The sequence below is a fragment of the Sceloporus undulatus genome, chromosome 11 (assembly GCF_019175285.1).
Source record: "Sceloporus undulatus isolate JIND9_A2432 ecotype Alabama chromosome 11, SceUnd_v1.1, whole genome shotgun sequence".
Taxonomy (NCBI): domain Eukaryota; kingdom Metazoa; phylum Chordata; class Lepidosauria; order Squamata; family Phrynosomatidae; genus Sceloporus; species Sceloporus undulatus.
Window position 1 is genome coordinate 11,479,426 of NC_056532.1, and position 17,880 is coordinate 11,497,305.

A 17,880-nucleotide genomic window follows, 5' to 3' on the forward strand; every position below is an offset into this window, starting at 1 on the left:
ACTCCTAGCTTTGATGTTTGCCTCTTGTTATCATCCTGTCATGCAAGATATGAAGAATGACCTAACTTTGAGAAATCCGAGATTCCCTTCCTCTCGTATTAGAAAAAGAAATAAAACAGGGGCCAGCACTCCTGAGGCTTCATAACTTGGCACTGAAGGCGCAGTTGAACAGGTCACCCAGATTATGCGCCAGCGTTTCCGACTTCCCTGTTCGTGGCAAGAGATGGTCGCTTGGGGTCTGAGGGCCATGGCTTTGGCATCAGTGACAAGTAACATCACAGCCCTGGCGAAAGGAAGGCATTTCCACATTTAATGTCACTTAATACTATTCATTTTTTAATAAAGTAGGTATAGTGAGACAGCCAACATGGCTGGTCTGAGCCTTGGATTATGACTCTGGAGACCAGGGTTTGAGTCCGGCTCAGCCATGTATGAATTTGGTCTACACTCTCAGCCTCAGGGATGGTAATGGAAGACTCTTCTGAAACAAAACATGCCAAGAAAGCAGCCCATGATAGGCCTTAGGGTTGCCATAAGTTGGAAATGACTTGAAGGCACTAACAACAACAACCACCACCACTTATCAATTCTGTTGATTCAATGCATCAGGTCTAGTTGGGGGCCATTTTGGCCTGTCTCTATGGGACCATTGTCTACTTTTATGGATCTTGACCAGGTCTTAGAAAAAATCATTTGAGGCTATAGTCTCCATAATTCCTCACCCAAGGAATTGCTCAACCAGGAATTCTGGTTGAAGCAAATAACCTCCTAGCTTTGATGTTTGCTCTCTGTTATCATCCTGTCATGCAAGATGTAGAAGAATGACCTAACTTTGAGAAATCCGAGATTCCCTTCCTCTCGTATTAAGAAGAAAGAAATAAAAACAGGGGCCAGCACATCCTGAGGCTTCATACCTTGACACTGAAGGCGCAGTTGAACAGGTCACCCAGATTATGCGCCAGCGTTTCCGACTTCCCTGTTTCGGTGGCATAGAGGATGGTCGCTTGGATCCTGAGGGCCATGGCTTTGCGCATCAGTGACGAGGTAAACATCACAGCCCTGGCGAAGAGAAGGCATTTCCACATTTAATGTCACTTAATACTATTCATTTTTAATATAAAGTAGGTAATAGTGAGACAGCCAACATGGCTGGTCTGAGCCTTGGATTATGACTCTGGAGACCAGGGTTTGAGTCCTGGCTCAGCCATGTAATTCTGGCCAAGTCATACACTCTCAGCCTCAGAGGATGGTAATGGAAGACTCTCTCTGAAAAAAACATGCCAAGAAAGCCCCATGATAGGCCTTAGGGTTGCCATAAGTTGGAAATGACTTGAAGGCACATAACAACAACAACAACCACCACTTATACAAGTTCTGTTGATTCAATGCATCAGGTCTAGTTGGGGCCGACAGCCTTGGTCTTGGACACTTACTTGGCCCAAGTGCAAAACTTGACCTCCCGTTTCCTGGGCTTGCGCCTCTCATCTTTCCAGACGTGTGTTTTCCATGCATCCACCTGGGAGGAAAAGGAGAGGACTGGTAGGGTTGCCATCCTGGAACTCATTTTTAATCAGCGTTAAGGCAAAGTACATACATGAACCTGTGGCTAAGCTGGCCCAGGTTTTTGGGGTTGATATTTTTGACTAAAATGTCTAGACTTATACATGAGTGCATCCAGCAATTTAACTACAGCTGTAAATTCAAAAGGGGGTCTATGCTTGATGCAGGAAACCCAGAGTTAGCACATCCTTGTAGATGGTTGAGGTCTTGAGGACAACCCTGCCATTTCTAGGCCATTAATTCTGTTTTTGGACTGTTCTCATCATCCAAACATTTCTACTAACTGTTTTGTGGGTTTTTCGGGCTATGTGACCATGTTCTAGAAGAGTTTACTCTTGATGTTCCTTCTCTGAAGATGCCAGCCACAGATGCTGGTGAAACATCAGGAATAACCTCTTCTCAAACATGGCCACATAGCTGAAAACATGGCCACATAGTCCGAAAAAAACACAAAAAACTATGGATGCTGGCCATGAAAGCCGTTGATTTCACATTTCTACTAACGTTGAACCAAAATCTATTTCCCTGTTGCTTAAGCCAATGACATTTAACCTGACCCTCCGTCTTCTTTTCATCCTGGACAGAGGATCTTTCCTTTCACTGTAAGGTATCCTGTTGATTTCTGTTTTCACCCTTGGGCTCATTGCAGTCTGGATTCGATGCGGTGAACCAAGGACTTTTCTTAAGGGAATACAAAGCTCCTTGTGAGTTTTTAACTGGTCATAACATTCATTCCTGATCTTAGGAGTCTTCTCTTTCTTACAACTCTAGAAACAACTATCAGGTTTCAATATATAACAACTAAAGTGAACCCAGTCTGCCATAGTTCGGGTGAGAACCCCCAAGTGGTCTCTCCTGAGAGAGAATATTAAGTCTTGAGCATGTGTTTAGCTCACCTGGTAGTAATAGAAAGGAGAGAGGATATAATTCAACATCTCTTGGTGGAAAACAGGCGTGATGCTGCCCGAAATGGGAGGCACCAGCCAAACCCAGTCGGCTGGACACCCCCCTCGAATCCGGTACTCATTCTGCATGTACTTCATGAAGGATTCAGTGGCAGAATGGTGGTCCATGATGGTGACGTTTTGTTTCTGCAAGAGTCACAGAGGGTTTGGGTCAGAGCTCGGATCAAGGACTACAGATCCAATCCCCTCGCCTCCCTGCCAACATGAGCAACGTTTCCTGTTTTTCCAAGGTCTGTTTTATATGTGAGCAAAATTAATGTGGCTCCTGGGATGTGGATTCAGGATGGAGAGCACTGCTCAGTGTTTTGAGCAGAAGGATACCCAAACACAGCAGTGCTGGGTTTTCACACTATGAAGCAGCTACAGTAACTCACTCCTACGTAGGATTGGTGAGTCTTGAGTCTAGAATTTCTGCCCAACTAGATGGATTTACTCAAAGCAAACTTGGACTCAGCCAAAACAAATGCATTAAGAGCCTGCTGAGTGAAACTCTGTCTGGTTCTAACTCAGGCACAAGGTATCCATACCCTTCAGCATTTCACAGATGAATATAGGGACATGTATAGCTAAGCAACATCAGTGTATAGTCAAGATGTCAAAAGTTATTAACAAGAAAGGACATGTGAGCTAGGAAAAGCTGCAGAGGTTTGCTTTTTCCTGAGCCTACTGGGAAGGGCGAGATTCTGCCCTCTCTTTTCCTCCACTTCTGAGTTAAGACACTGCAAACTGCTTTTGCACTTTGGACTTGGTTTGTAGCAGATGAAGAAAGTGGAGGACTGAGTGGGAAAGTGGGAGAACATTTTAAAAGCAGTTGAAAAAGCAGGTTGGCAAAGGATCAATCTGGACACTTTCCAAATGGTCCCATTTGGTCTCCCAAACCAAACCAACCTGGAGATTGAACTTGGGAATTCTGCATGCGCAGGGATACTCTGCCATTGAATTCGGTCGCTTTCCTTCTATTTTCCCCCTTTTACTCACCTGAAAGCTATGCAGCACAGCAACATTCACTTCGATTACAGCTTTGTCTTTCCACAGCGAGGAGAGTTTGTTTGTTTCCAGGCCCATCCTTCTCCCCACATCCTACAGAGAAAGGAGAGGCAAAGACTTTTCATCAGGTCCTGGATTTAAAATCCTAGCTTCAACCTAACCAAGCAGAGGACTGAAAAAATAATAGACCCCAAGGGACCACAAAGGCCATCTTGTGTAACCCCCTGCCATGCAGGAATACACGCCTAAGACATTCCTGCAAGATGCCTGTCCAACTTCTATTCCAAGACCTCCAAGAATGGAAAGTCCATGAATTTAAAGGGTTATCTATTTCAATGTTAAACAGCTCTTGTAGTAAAGAAATACTTCCCAATGTTTAGGTATAATTTTCTTTCTTGTGCAGTGCGATTTTGTTATCCACTGGGGCTTGGTTCCAGGATGCTCAATCCATAGATGCTCAAGTTCCACTAATTACAATGGCAGAGCAAAATGGTGTCCTTTATAGAAAATGGAAAATCAAGGTTTGCTGTTTGGTATTTATACTTTTTTGGAATATTCTCAAGCTGTGAATGCTTGAATCCATGGATAAAGCATCCATGGATAACATGGTCCGACTGGACTTTGAATACATTGGTTCATGTTCTGATCTCTGGAACAGCAGAAGGAAAGCTTGCTCTACCTTCAGCATGACATCCTTTCATATATTTAAAGATAGTGATGATGCCACCTCTCATGCTTTTCTTTTCCAAGCTAAACATGTCACCCAATTGGGAAGATGTGCGATAATGGCTGCTCTGAAATCGGTATGTTTCCATTTCTTTTTAAGCTGGTGCAATTGCTGGGAGAACAGGGCTCATGTGGTAATGTTAAGACATTAATAATATGTAAAACAAAAATAATATCATTGGTTTTAGTCATGAGATCAAGAACAGCCTTTTGTTGTTGTTGTGTGCCGTCACATCATTTCTGACTTATGGCAACCCTAAGGCGACCCTTATCATGGCGTTTTCTTGGCAAGAGTTGTTCAAAGGAGGGGGTTTATCACACAAAGGTGATTGGGATAAATATCCCAGAAAATTATGTGTAACGATTTCACACGACATCGCACAAAACCTGTCATTAAAGTGGTCACAAAGAAGCATTAACACACATCTTTTTACTTTCAGGATTTCAGCGACAATGCATTTCCAATATTGCTTTATTTGCACAATTGTGTGTGATAATCATTCGCACAATGACTTGCCATTTCCGCTTCATTTGCAAGATGTCAAATCAACCCCATGTGATAAACTCCAACATTTTCCATGGCCTTCCCCTGAGGCTGAGAGCGTGTGACTTGCCCAAGACAGTGGGTTTCATGGATGGACAGAAAATCAAACCCTGGTCTTCAGAATCACAATCCAACACGGCTTTTAATGTCGGGCTATACAATGAATACTGGATTGTGTGATATTTTCTGAGTAACATTTCAAACCGTAGAAAAGTCAAAGGCGGAGCAGGAATGACAAATTTGAGCGGAGAGGAAGCAAAATTTGAGCGGAGCGGAAGCAGAATTTGAGTGGAGCGGAAGCAGAATTTGAGCGGAGCGGAAGCAGAACTTGAGCGGAGCGGAAGCAGAACTTGAGCAGAGCGGAAGCAGAACTTGAGCAGAGCGGAAGCAGAACTTGAGCGGAGCGGAAGCAGAAGCTGAGCGGAGCGGAAGCAGAACTTGCGCGGAACGGAAACAGAATTTGAGCGGAGCAGAAGCAGAATTTGAGCGGAGCGGAAGCAGAAGCTGAGCGGAGCGGAAGCTGCCATTGCCTCCGTGGGATGGGACCTAACCCTGCCAAGGGAGAGGACTTGCCTAACAGTTCATAGCAGAGGTGGATGGTACAGCCACCCATTTGACCACCTCTGCGCAGACACCAGGCAGCCCTCTTTTGGTTGCCGAGTAGCTTGGGAAAAGTCTCTCGGACCGACTTGAGGACGCAGTTCTGTCCAGGTAAAAGGGCCCAGCGCTCTCCTGACACAAGAGAGTGCAGGCGCGTGCGTCGTCCCGACGCCGGGTTGGAGGAGAGTGGGTCAGACAATGTCCTGGCACCTGTGAAAAGCACACTGTAGTTTACTAATACTTCTTTATTGTTTTTGGAAGAGAGGTGATTGGGCTGTATGACGGAGGACCACCTTGTCCTTGTGGAACCCAGCGCACACGCTGCTGGTCACACTTAAGGCACAGAGTATCCGCTCCGCCATTCGCTCGCGCGCGGACTCGGTCGGTGATCGCGCCCACAAGATAAATAGCGGTTTTCCAAGTCACACAGCTTCTCAAGTCCCGCTGTGGCATCGGCTAAAGGCTGGATTGGAGAGCGGCACCAGTACCACTCCAAGCCCAAGCCGGCGTTGGTACCGACACAGGAGGGTAAAAGATTGGCACACCCCTTCAGGAACCCCCTTCACCAAGGTGTCTTTGAGATAGAAAAACCCTCCCCCGAACTGGTATTTGGCGCAGCTGCAGAAAGGTAGCTATTTGAAGGATGCGAGGACAGCCCCCTAAATCCAACAATAACGTCGCCCCAACCTCCCAAAAACCCAGCACCAATGGACGGGGCACTTCGCAGGAGACAAGCCTTCTGGCTCGAGGAAGAGGCAAATTTTTCCATTTCACGCGCACACACGGACCGCTGGGGGAATGTTTCCTAGTAGCCAGGATCACCGTCCTCACCTGCCTCCGCAAGGCAGTAGGGTCGGAGCCTACAGCACATCCAGCGGCCAGTGCTTCTCGATGTCGGGGTGGGAATTCCGTCCGTATGCGATCGGATAAGCAGGGTTCCGCGGGCGGGATCGACGGCGGAGGAAGCATCTCGTTGGAGAGGTGGAGAAGGTGATGCGAACCAAGGTTGCCCGGCCACCACGGGGTGATAAGGGTCGCAGTCGCGAGCGGGCCGTTATCAATTGGACACCAAGTCGATGATGAGAAGGGAAAGGAGGGAAGCGAGAGGGCTCACAAGTTCAGCGGAAGGCGAAAGACGGCTAAGGAGGGGATCGTCGATAACGCCTCTTGAGAAAGAAACGGGCGGAATCAGGGGCTGGGCGGCTGGCGAGAAGGGTTCCGATCCGGGGGGGGGTCCAGCCATCGATCGAGTCGCTGACGTCTCTGGATGGAGCTCCACTCGTGGCACCCACCGATGGAGATCTGCTGTCGGCGGGTCGCCAGCTCGTTGTCCTCCCCGGGAGGAAGGTGGCTCGCCTGAAGGAGGGACGCATCTATGGTATTGCACCAGTCCCAATGAGTGAGCGTGAGGTCGAGCAGGCTTCCGGATTGGCTGCCCACCTTGTTGGTTTGATTTGCGACATCACGGTGGTATTGGTCGTTCTCAGGAGAAACCACTTTCCCTGATGAGCTGCACACTCGCATCGCCCTCAACGCTCTTTCCCACTGCAAGCCTCTCCAGTGGCCGTTAATGTGGCGGCGTTGTCCTGCGAGGACCACCGTCCTTGATGGACAAGGTCGATCAGGTGGGCGCTCCCCAGCCCTCCAGGGATGCATCGGTGTCAGGGTGAGCTTGCGGCTGGGGCTGATGAAGGGCATTCACGGTTACAGCACGTTGGAGCTGTCCCCGCACATCTGAGGGAAGGCGGCCACCGGTCTCGGTACGTGAGCCATTGAGGAGTGTCCTCTAACGGGTGAGAAGGACAGAGAGGAGCCAGCGATGAAGGGGTCGGAGCCGAAGTCTCGCCCGGGTGGTGACCAAATGTTGTCGATTTCCATGTGGACCAGGGCGGACTGGACGTCCCTTGCCTCACCCCTTCTGTGGGAGATGCAAGACCTGACGCGCGGTTGCCCGCGTCGGAACGGTCTGGAGGGAGAGAGTCGGAGCATGACTCGGAGTCGGAGGATGGCGCGATGAACTTACCTGCTGGAAGCGGTGAAGTGGGACTTCTCCGCGTTGCCCACCAGACCGAGGGAGTCCAAAAGGTGTAAGGCGAATGAGAGTGCCTCCTGAGTTCTTTCTGGGACCTGCGGCGAACAGCCAGTCGTCGAGCTATGGAAGACCCATGTACCCCTTTGATGAGGTAGTCACCACCGGTGCCATGCACTTCGTGAAGACTCTCGGTGCTAGTGGCTAGGCAAGGGGGGAGTTGTATGGTAAGCGATGGAGACACAGCGGAGGCTAGAAACTTCGATGAGACTCCGTGATCCCGAATATGGAACTCGGCGTACTTTCAGGTCTACGGTCGCAAACCACAGGCCCTGATGAGAGCAGAGGCCAGAATGGAGGCTAGGGTTACATTCGGAAGCGACGGAGTCAAGAAAACACGTTCAATTGTCTCAAGTCAAGGATGGGCTGATCCCCCCATCAGCCTTGGGTGTTACCGTGAAGTATTCTGGAGAAGAAAGCTCTAGAACTTTATCAGGCGGAAAGGGGTATTGCCCCTTTTTCCAGAAGAGTGTCGCCACTTGTCGAAGAGGGTGTCCGAGGGGGCAGTGGATATAAACGCTCCAGTTGGAGGGGAGTCCTGGAACTCGAGGGTCCTTATCCCATACGGAACGATGTTAATGACCCACAAGCCGATGTTTTTATCGAGGCCCAGGTGTAGCAAAGGGCCTCAGGATGTCCAAGAAGGAATAAGGGCGACGGGGAAACGAAGTCGCTGCGTCCCTTCAGGCTCTCTTCTTCCCCTGGTCGGGTATCCTGCGGATGGGACTTGCGGGCTACGGTTACCGAAGGGGGAAGTTGCGTCACGGCCAGAGGAGGAGGGACGGACTGGGAGGGATAACGGCGCTCTGCGAGCCCGCTGTGAGGGCTGTCGATCCTGTGTGAAGAAGAGCCCTGGACTGACCTTGTTGTGGGCCAAGGACGGTTGCCTCCCTTCTGAAGGGCGAAGATGGGGGCGTTAGAAGACATCCCATTGTTCTTGCAGCGGCCTTCATTCTGAACTTGCGTTTCAGACACTCCCTCGGTGTCGGCGTGGGATGGAAAAGGCCGGTTGCCATCCAGAGGGAATTCCATCGAGGCCGATTTAACATGGCGTGAGGTCATCTCCTCTGAGCCAAAGCGTTCCGGCGCAGGCCAGTGAAGCCGCCATGCTCGCTCCAGCGCAGGTCGCGCCGTTCCTGCGGCGGTGGATGATCCAGTTCCCTATTGGATTGGGCCTCTTCCGTATCTCCACCAAGCGACGTTGGACCTTCGGGACGTCAGGGACGATGGGTGAAGATGCCCTCCCATTCCCAAGGGTCCTGGAGCTGCCCCCCATTACAGGCATGTAATTTATAGCCTTTACGATGAGGGCGGTCGAGGAGTATGCCTTCTTGCCAGGCCGTCGATCTCTTGGCCTCTCGGTCAGCCGGAGACGTCGCCATGCTTGGACCCGAGGTCTGCGTGCACCTTCCACCAATTGCCGAAATTCTGTTTAGGGTGGTCGGCAGCCTATGAGGCAAGGTCGGTGGTGCGATCCTGTAGAGGTTTTTCGACCTTTTTGGAGGACGCAGCAAGCGAGGGCGGGTTCGGGGCATCCCAATGATCTATCTGCCCACGCTGGATTGCAGAGACGCCGCATTCGGGATTGCAAGGTGGAGGGGGACACTGTCCGAGAACTCGGGCTCCACAGGGTCACGGGCCTCTTCCTTCAGGCGGAGACAGGTCGATGTCCAGGGTACGTACACATCTTTATGATGTGCTCACCGAAGGAGCGAAACATCACGGTTGGTCGATGACGGAGCCCCGGGTTGGTTGCATATCTCTGCCGGCGCGGGAAGGATCGGATGGATCGTCTTCCCCCATCAGAAGGATCGTTGATGGGGCAGGGCTCCCGGCGGACTCGGAGTCAGAGTCAGGGGATATGTCTGCCACCCTGCCCCCGATGGAGTGCGGGCCGGAATTTGCAGGTGCCGGCGGCTCCAAGGATGTTTTTTCGCGACGATGCACCGAAGACGAGGCCGCCCAGCCTAGGGATGATGGCTTGTCAGCCTGAGGCACAAAGGACGCAGGTTGAGCCTGGTGAATTTCTAAAGGCCTTCTCTTGGGGACCGACATGTAGTACTCTGAGTCTCCGTGTCGATAACACAGTACGTTGCATCTCCACGCTCCTCGACATCCGAGAGAGGGGCAGCCTCGTCTGCCATACGCAGTGGACCGACATTGGAGAAGGCTCCCCACAGGAGAGGTTGGTTCATGGTGGCGGGCCAGGTTGTCGGCCGCGGAAGCGTTTGTTCGGCATCGCGGTCGCATGTCTCGGGGTCGCTGACTCAGGGCGCGAGGAGGTCTTCTCAGCGGCATCTCGGAGGGGAAAGATTTGCTTACGTAAAGCATTTGTTATGAAGACTTGGCAGGGAGCTCCTTGACCAGGTGGTCCTTCGGCATGGAATTGGACTGTATTTCTTGTGTGGATGGAGATTCCAGTCTAGCCTAGGCGTGACGCATCTTGTTAGAGGATCGCGGAGTCACCGCCGTGGTCTTCGGGCGGGAAGAACGGGTTGTCCGCAAATGGTAGGACAGTTGCCTCTTGGAGTGGGGGGAATGGATGGCTTGGCCCCCTTCGATGGCGCCGCCTTCGTCAGGAGGAGGATGCTTCGGTCTCCGGGCAGCTTGGGGTCGTGTGTCGGTCTGCTTTCGACGCCGCCTTGGAGGACGTTGGTTTTGGTAGCGAAGCGGCGCGACTACGACTCCCTCCTGACCTTCTCCCGAGCGCGAGCCCTCGGGGATGACTTACCTCCCGGATCTCCCGGGCTCAAAAACGCCTCAGTCCCCCGAGGCGTCTCGTGTGGGCGCTTGGAGGGTTCGTCGGTGATCACTGGGTCTCGGGGGACCAACGGGTCCCATTCGGAGGTGGTCGGGAGACCGTGTCCCAGCCGGGACAGAGACCACACTTGAGCGCTCGCCCCGTGAAGAGCTGCGGGCGGAGCATAGCGGGGGAGAGATGATGAGCTGGGGGCGTCTCCCGGACCTTCCCAGGCAATGGCCGAAGTTAGCCGGGATTCCCGATTCTTCCTGGCTTGGGGAAGATAGGGACTTACAGAGATTGCAGGCTCTGGCATCCGGTCTCTTCCAGCAGAACAGGGCAAGAGGAATGAGGGTCTGGACGGGCACCTTGCCCCCGCAGCTGTCACCATTTTGAAGGGCGCAGGCTCCTTCCGTAAATTCGTTCAAATCCCGGGGCCAACCAAAACCACGAGCGAGTTCAAACAAGCCAAAGAGGTCCGATTACCGGGGCGGGAGAGAGAGAATGGTCCAGAACAGTCCGAAGGTCAAAAACGAAGTGATTCAATCAAGCCAGACAGAGCAAGCGAAAGTTCCTCGAAGCATCTAGCGCGGCGGCAACAAGGAACTGGAGGAAAAGAGCGGGAGGCAGGGGCCTGATACCGGTCGTGGGCGGACGTTACCGCCAAAACTTTTCAATATGTTGCCGCGTTCACTCTGCCCAGTGATTCCAGTAGGTTCCGAGCAAGCAGCACTGCGCAGGCGCCGTTGTGAAACCCATTTGTATGATTCGCAGAGACCTACGAAGAGAAGAGTTGAATGTGTTTTGTCTTTTTTCCCCTCTGGTCCGTTATAGTATTGCCTATTGAGGCTGCCGTGATCCTCTGTCACTTTCTAAAACTTATTAGAAGGACAACTTCCACATCTGTAAGTATTTGGCAATACCCCTTCTAATCCCTGATATGATGCCAAGATTAGAGGATGTGAGACATAGCATCGTATCTCTAACTAAACAAAAGCAACTGACCAGATTCTAGCCTTTTTGGGCCAAACTACTGGGTCTTGCTCCTTTGCTTACTTTAACAGCTCAATAAAGGGCCTAAATGCCCCCCAAACCCAGATCACATTCTGATCTGGAAAGCCAGCAGGGCTTTGGCCTGCTCGCTTAGTTAGTAAATGGTAATGATGTGATGGAGCCCGCCATGAATACCTTGTAGGCTATGTTTCAGAGGAAGGAACCGTCAAAACAACATCTAGGTATATTCCTTGCCTAAGAAAACCTATTGAAATCATGTCTATGTTGATCGGCGACTGACAGCAAGCTATGCCCAATGTCTTACCGAAATGCAATGCCCAAAAACAAAGAGGACCCAGATTTGAGTTTTAAAACTATCAGCAGTTCTTGATATAATCTGATATAGCGACATGCATTTAGAAATAATTGTTATATTTATAACTCGAAATGTCTCACCCAGAAAGTCTAGTATTAGGCATGTCTGGGTTGCTTTCCGATCAGCCTCTTATCTCAATAACATTTACTGTTGTCTGTTCATAGGGTTCTATGCCTTTAAAACCAATCACAGTGGAAAAAATAATCAAATAGAGGCTCTATCTCTATTATTACAGTGTGCCAGCGCACGTGCGGACGCATTTTACGTGGCTTCCAGCTTATGCGGAAGCTGTGCGGTGATAATAATAATGGCATATGCGGCCTATGGCGCACACGCACACTGCACACGCCCCATTATTTCCTATGGGGCTTGCGATACCCAGATTTTCCCTTATGCGGAAGGATCAAGACAAACCGATACCCCCCCGTAAGGAGGAGGGGCCCACTGTATTATTTAATTATTATTGCGGTTTGGTACCATGCGACTGATGATAAATAGAGTGCTTACTGGTGCTTTTTCTTATCGGCGGGAAACGGGAATCTTACTCAGGGGCAGGAGGATGAAGGGGGGACAATGGCGTTTTAAAAGTAAAATTGATTAGACTATTTGATCGATTGCTTAATCAGTGATCAATCAATCAATTGATCCTTCACCCAGAGTCAATTTTGAAGCAGCTAAACTACGTGGGGATGGGCAACCATGCCAAAAACCCAAAGCTATTACCAGGGTAAGAAAAAGATCTGCTTTATATTGAGAACGATGGACCTTTGGAAACCGCTTTACAACACGGCTGCGAGGGTGAATTGGAATCGGTTTAAAACTGCAAGTGGGAATGAGCCCCAGGTTTTAGTCAGAAATGTACAGGTTAAGAGTTGAAACCTTTCCCCAAAGTATCTCCTGCCACTTTGGGGCTGCAGACAGACGAAGAAATAACACGAAGAAAAGAAATAACCCACTCTGTCCCCTTTTATCTCATATTTAGCATGTCATTTTTTTTCACTAGACGTTAAAGATCTTACATTTATCCTGCTGAGATTCGTTTTGTTAGTCCTGGACCCAACTCTCAAAGTCATTTCCGATTCTGATCCTGTTCTCTGCCGGCTTACTGAACAGGCTGCTGCACAGTCCAAGAAGAATTTTATGGTTTGACTTCCCCCGTCCTCCTTACCTCTTTGCTGAGTTGCTAAAAAACCTTCCAGCTGACAGCAAATCTTGGTAGAAAAGGGGGGGGGGGAACCAGGTTGAGCAAGAAAAGCCTTTGAAAAATAGGCATTTCATTGATAGCTAGCTTTTGTAACAGTTTGTGTTTATAAAGCCTCCGCGGATTTCGCATGCATGGATTTCAAACTGGCTCGACTGGACGGTGGAAACATTCCAACAAGAACAAACAAAATAGGCCAAACAGCAAGCCCTTGATTGGCCTGTTGTATATAAAAATAGTATGCCGTTGCATTCAAAGGGGCTTGCGCATGGATTTTGGGTTGGGTATCCATCGAGTGTCCTACAACCAACCCCAGCGGATACAAGGGCCGCCGGAATGTTACATCTTTGTTCTAAGGTTACCCCACATTTCTCCTTCTTGCAACAAACGACACAACATGGCATCTCTGCTTTGAAAACTGATCCACCAAACCCAATGCCTCTCTCTCTTCTTTCCCTCAAATTAATTCCAGCTTATGAATCTCAAAGGTGTTGAAATGAAAAGAAGACTCTGTCCTCTTGGCATCACAGGCACTACTTGACACAGTTTTCGCCCACATTTCTTTTCTTTCATTTCCCTGAACTGTCGGAATTGTCTCATCTGCACAGGGAGCCCAAACTGGCTTTTTGGCTGACGGAGACACAGACTGGGATTGGTGACTCTCCTAGGTTTCTTGCATTCAGTTTCTGGACCTTTGCTGGTGCTTGTGTAGGAAAAAGCTTGGGAATATTAGGTTTCATATACCGTTCCAGCAAGCGTTGCCCCGTGGCCATGCTGGCTTGGAAAAAACCCTTGGAGTTCAAGAATTATAGAGACTATAGGCAGGAGGCATAATGGAAGGAGAGAGAAAAGTACATATAGGAAGAGAAACGAATCACTCTATAAGAGAAAAAAAACCCAAGCGTATGATTTAGACACAGATATAGAACAAAACCAAATTGCCGAGGTAAAAGTCCCGCTATGTATTTGTTATAAAGCTGGGGAAACCCAAAACAAGGGGTGGTTTAAGAGAGAGAATGAGTAAGGATGGCAATGACTAAATCCAAACATTATAATAGGTTTTAAATTGTAAAAAATCCATAGGGGAAAGAAAGAAAGAAAGAAAGACGAAGAAGAAAGAAATGCGAGAAAGAAATAAGAAGGAAAGAGGACACGGAACGAAAGAGGGACCAAAGAATAAGAAATGAAAACCCAACAACAAATGATGAAGAAATAAATTGAAACATAACGGAAGGGAATGACATTTGGCTCCACATTTGTGGCTTTGATTTTTGCAGATTTGATCAATTTATGTTCTTAGGAAACTCTAGGTCCACCAGCGTGGACTCTGATGGTCAAGCTTCTGCCAAAAAACGTCCCATTGGGGGAAGGACCCCTCCTAAAAATTCCTGTCTGACTCCGGAGCTGGAAAAATTTCTGTCCTAGAGCAGTCGGTTCTCAGTGGTTCTTCCGATGAAGTTCCTTCCCGATATTATTCGGACTTCAGAGCTCCCATAACTCCTGATGTTGGCCACATGGATGGAGCTTCTGGGAAGCTTGAAGTTCCAAAACCAATTGGACATTGGCCTAAAGAGTTGGTGCCCATCATTGCACCTGCGCTGAGAGATGGATCAAGAGTGGCTCGGAAAATTTGGTGGAGGCGAAGGGCAAGGCCGACGGGCATCCCAACTGCACCAAGGCAGGGAGGGATGGGCGACCAAAAACAGCACACAGTATGAGATGTGAATGAAAAAAGACTATTGCTTATATAAGATGGCTTAATCATGAAGGAGTGTTTATGTAAGAGGTGGAAAATCCCCTGCTTGAATGATTCAATGGTGGCCTATTTCCCGTCATCTCAGGTGGTGGGGGCAATTAGTTTGGTTAGGTAAGCTCTGGACCTGGACGTAGATCTCATGGGGGTTCCTCCTTTGTTAGAGAAAAAACAGAAACATTAGATCATAGATCCTAGCGTTGGAAAGATACCATCAGGGCCAACCCATTCTGCCATGCAGGAAGAGTCTCACTCAAAGCATACCCAAAACAATTATGGCATCCAGCCTCTTTCAGCCTCTATCAGCCTTGTTTTAACGGACCTCCAAGGAATGGAGACTCAACTACACTCTGAGGACAGGAGGTTCTGTTCCATGCGAACCAGGCCTTACTATCGTTAGTTCCTCCTAATGTTGAGGTGGAGGATGGTGGAAATCTCTTTTCCTACAGCTTGCATCCAGTTGCTCTCTTTTAAGTCTTGTGCAAACTTGAAGAAACTGTTTCGGGAAAGCCTACCAACTCTCGTCTTTGAATCACAGTTTTGTTATTTTTGAATGTTGAAAGGCGTTATGGCTGGCATCCACTTCCATTTGATTTTTGGGGTTTTTGGGATCTGTGGCCATGTTTTATAAGTCGTTTATCCCTGAGTTTTACCAGCATTGTGGCTGCCATATTTCCAGAGAAATGCTGGCAGGAAGAGAGGGGGGGTGTGTGTGTGTGTGTGTATCATGCACCACCCACACACACACAACACACACATATATCTCGTTGTTTTGTTCCTTTGTGGTGTGACTTCCATGCCAGCAAGCAATCTCCGAAAAATGCCAGCCCACAGATGCTGGGCAAAACGCAGGAATAAAACTCTTCTAGAACACGTCACTATAGCCCCCAACACCCACCAAAATTTAATTATTGCTTATTTAATTTGATCCTATTGTGTAATTTATTTTAGTATAATCTTATATCTTAATTTTTCTTACTTGTTGTGGCCGTTACGTAGGAAGGCTTTTCTCTGTTTTTTGTATTGTTTTGCTTTGCAAATGCTGGTTAAAGCCTACAGTGCTCTGTAAACATATGTAACAGAAAGGGATTTACTACCTCGGACCAGGTCGACCTAAAGGGGGAAGGGAAGGAGAAGGCATGGTTCAATGGAGCCGACGTCGCGTCGTAGTTGGGAACCTTGGTTGAGAGGAACCATTGTCCCTTAGCGGTTTTGGTTTGCAAAGGAAAGGGACTACAGGCAGACTTAATTTGTTAAGGTACCTCCACCTCCACGTTTTCTGGAAAATCCATTGCCCTATGGCGCACGCAGGGCTCTTAAGAGCTGGGGAACTGGTGGTGGTTATTTTTTTCTTGATATGGGCGATTGGAAAGGAAAAGACAAATGATGGTAACATCTGATCCCTATATACATACCTGCAGGGATGCATATAGACGATGAAGCAAGCTTGAATTTGTTGTTCCAGAATACAAAACCATGGATTTCAGATTCCAGGCAAAGTGCTTCCACTATAAACATTAGAGGACTAAATCCTTGATCGTAAGAGTGTTGCCTTGGAGGTGAGGGACCTTCCTTCCTTTTTTAAGTCCTTTGAACTGTTAGATGCATATCTCTTGGAACTGCTTGGGCTGCGTATTCCCTTGGAGTTGGAAGTCCCTTCCAACTCTTTGGAATTTTGTTGGGCATAGTGAGGTCTGATTCGGCTTCAAAGGTTCGGAAGTGAGAAGCCGGAAAGCAGGACAAGCGCTGCCGTTTTGCACATGGATTCTAGCACATGTTGTGTTTTAGTGATGCATTGCACATTGATGTTTCTTGTATATTGGCTGCCAGTTCATGAAGAGGAAGGCATTGCATGGACTTACAGATAAACCTCTGTGCGCATGAAGTTATTCTGCGTCTCCTCAGTGTGGGGTGATCTTCTCATCCATATTTTCTCTTGCCTGGATTTGCGGTGCTCCTCCACGCTGGAGTTCAGACAATGCTTTGCTTTGTGTTTTTCCAAAGGAACTGGGCGCATTTTGGAAGAGGCGACCAACTGGGGGTTATGTTGGAGCTCATTTTGGGCAAACTGGGGCATCCACACTTCAGCCCCCCCCCTTCCACCCCGCTTTTCGCTTTTGGTATTTCTTCAAAAGCTTCTGGCAAAAACCTGTTCCCAAGAGGCAACAATGGGACCTAAAATAAAGGTTGGCATGTATGCACAAAACATGTCATGCCTCCCTCAGATTGCCTTTTAGGGCCTCTTCCAAAGCGATGGTACCAAAGTGTGGCCCCAGATTGTGTTGCGGATGCAGATTCTCTATAAACTATTGTGCTAGGGTTACTCAGTCAAATCAGGACAGTTGAGAAGTGCCTAGTTTTCAGCCGAAAAAAATGGGCGGATGATGTATTCCAAAAAGTCAGGGAAAAAAGAAAAGCCAATAAAAGCAATACAATGTCTTCACTTAACATCGATCTGGGTCTCCCCTGTGATGATGAAATTGTGAAACAGACGCCAGCTTCCCAGCTGTTTTCCCCAATCTCCGGTGTATTCGCAGCTTTTGCTTGGCCTTCATTTGCCATCCTCATCCTTATAACTGTGTAATTTCACTGTGCTTCTCACCCGACTGCGAAAGTTTGCGTTTGCTGTCCAGAAACATCAGGGAGAGACAAAACAAAGGCCGGCTATTTCAGTCCTTTGCAGCTTCTGACTTGAATCACCCTATATAAAGGGGCCAACCTTGAGGGATAACAGCGGCCAAAAATGCCCGGGCTCCTTCGCTGAAGCATTTCATGCGCTGACCTTTTCTAAATGGTTCAGCGATGTTGTTGTATTAGGACCAAAGTTTCACAAAACTGAAATTGTGGTATGTTATTGTTGTAATTGTGTAACCCCCCTCCGCTATTGTGCTAAGGAATGCGTACTTTTGCTGTTGTTGTTGTTACACCTTATTCTTTATTAATTCCTTCCTAGTTGATCCCCCACTATCCTAGGTAGTAACTTCATTTATCTTGCAAAAGGACGGCAAGGAAGGAGCATTCAAGCCCAAAACTGCACTTTCAAGAGGCTTTTGGCTTTAAAGGAAACTACATAACTTGAATTAAAGTGGATTTTGGAGCACTTTGAGACTCACTGAAAGAAAAGAAGTTGGGTATGATGAGCTTTATGGCATTGGAGTCTTGCTTCCTAGGTTGCGGTTTGCAGGTATGTTCAATTTTACGAAAACCTTCATGCTCCAAGTTCTTTTTTTCAGCGAGTTTCAAAGGTGCTCAGATCCCTGCATCCTGTTTCCGGACCCACATGGCGATTCTCTGAATGCTCTGAAGATGCCAGCCACATATGCGGCAAACCATCAGGAAATCATTC

General features: G+C 48.5%; 1 protein-coding gene across 1 annotated transcript in view; it reads right to left on the minus strand.

Moving 5' to 3' along the window:
- The window catches only part of LOC121917020 (nitric oxide synthase, inducible-like), a 74,222-nt gene that overhangs the window by 15,137 nt on the left and 41,205 nt on the right, over window positions 1–17,880 (minus strand). The window contains 5 exon segments of the mRNA XM_042442611.1: window positions 204–238; window positions 923–1,059; window positions 1,434–1,516; window positions 2,457–2,651; window positions 3,504–3,605. Coding sequence (XP_042298545.1) covers window positions 204–238; window positions 923–1,059; window positions 1,434–1,516; window positions 2,457–2,651; window positions 3,504–3,605 — 552 coding nt within the window.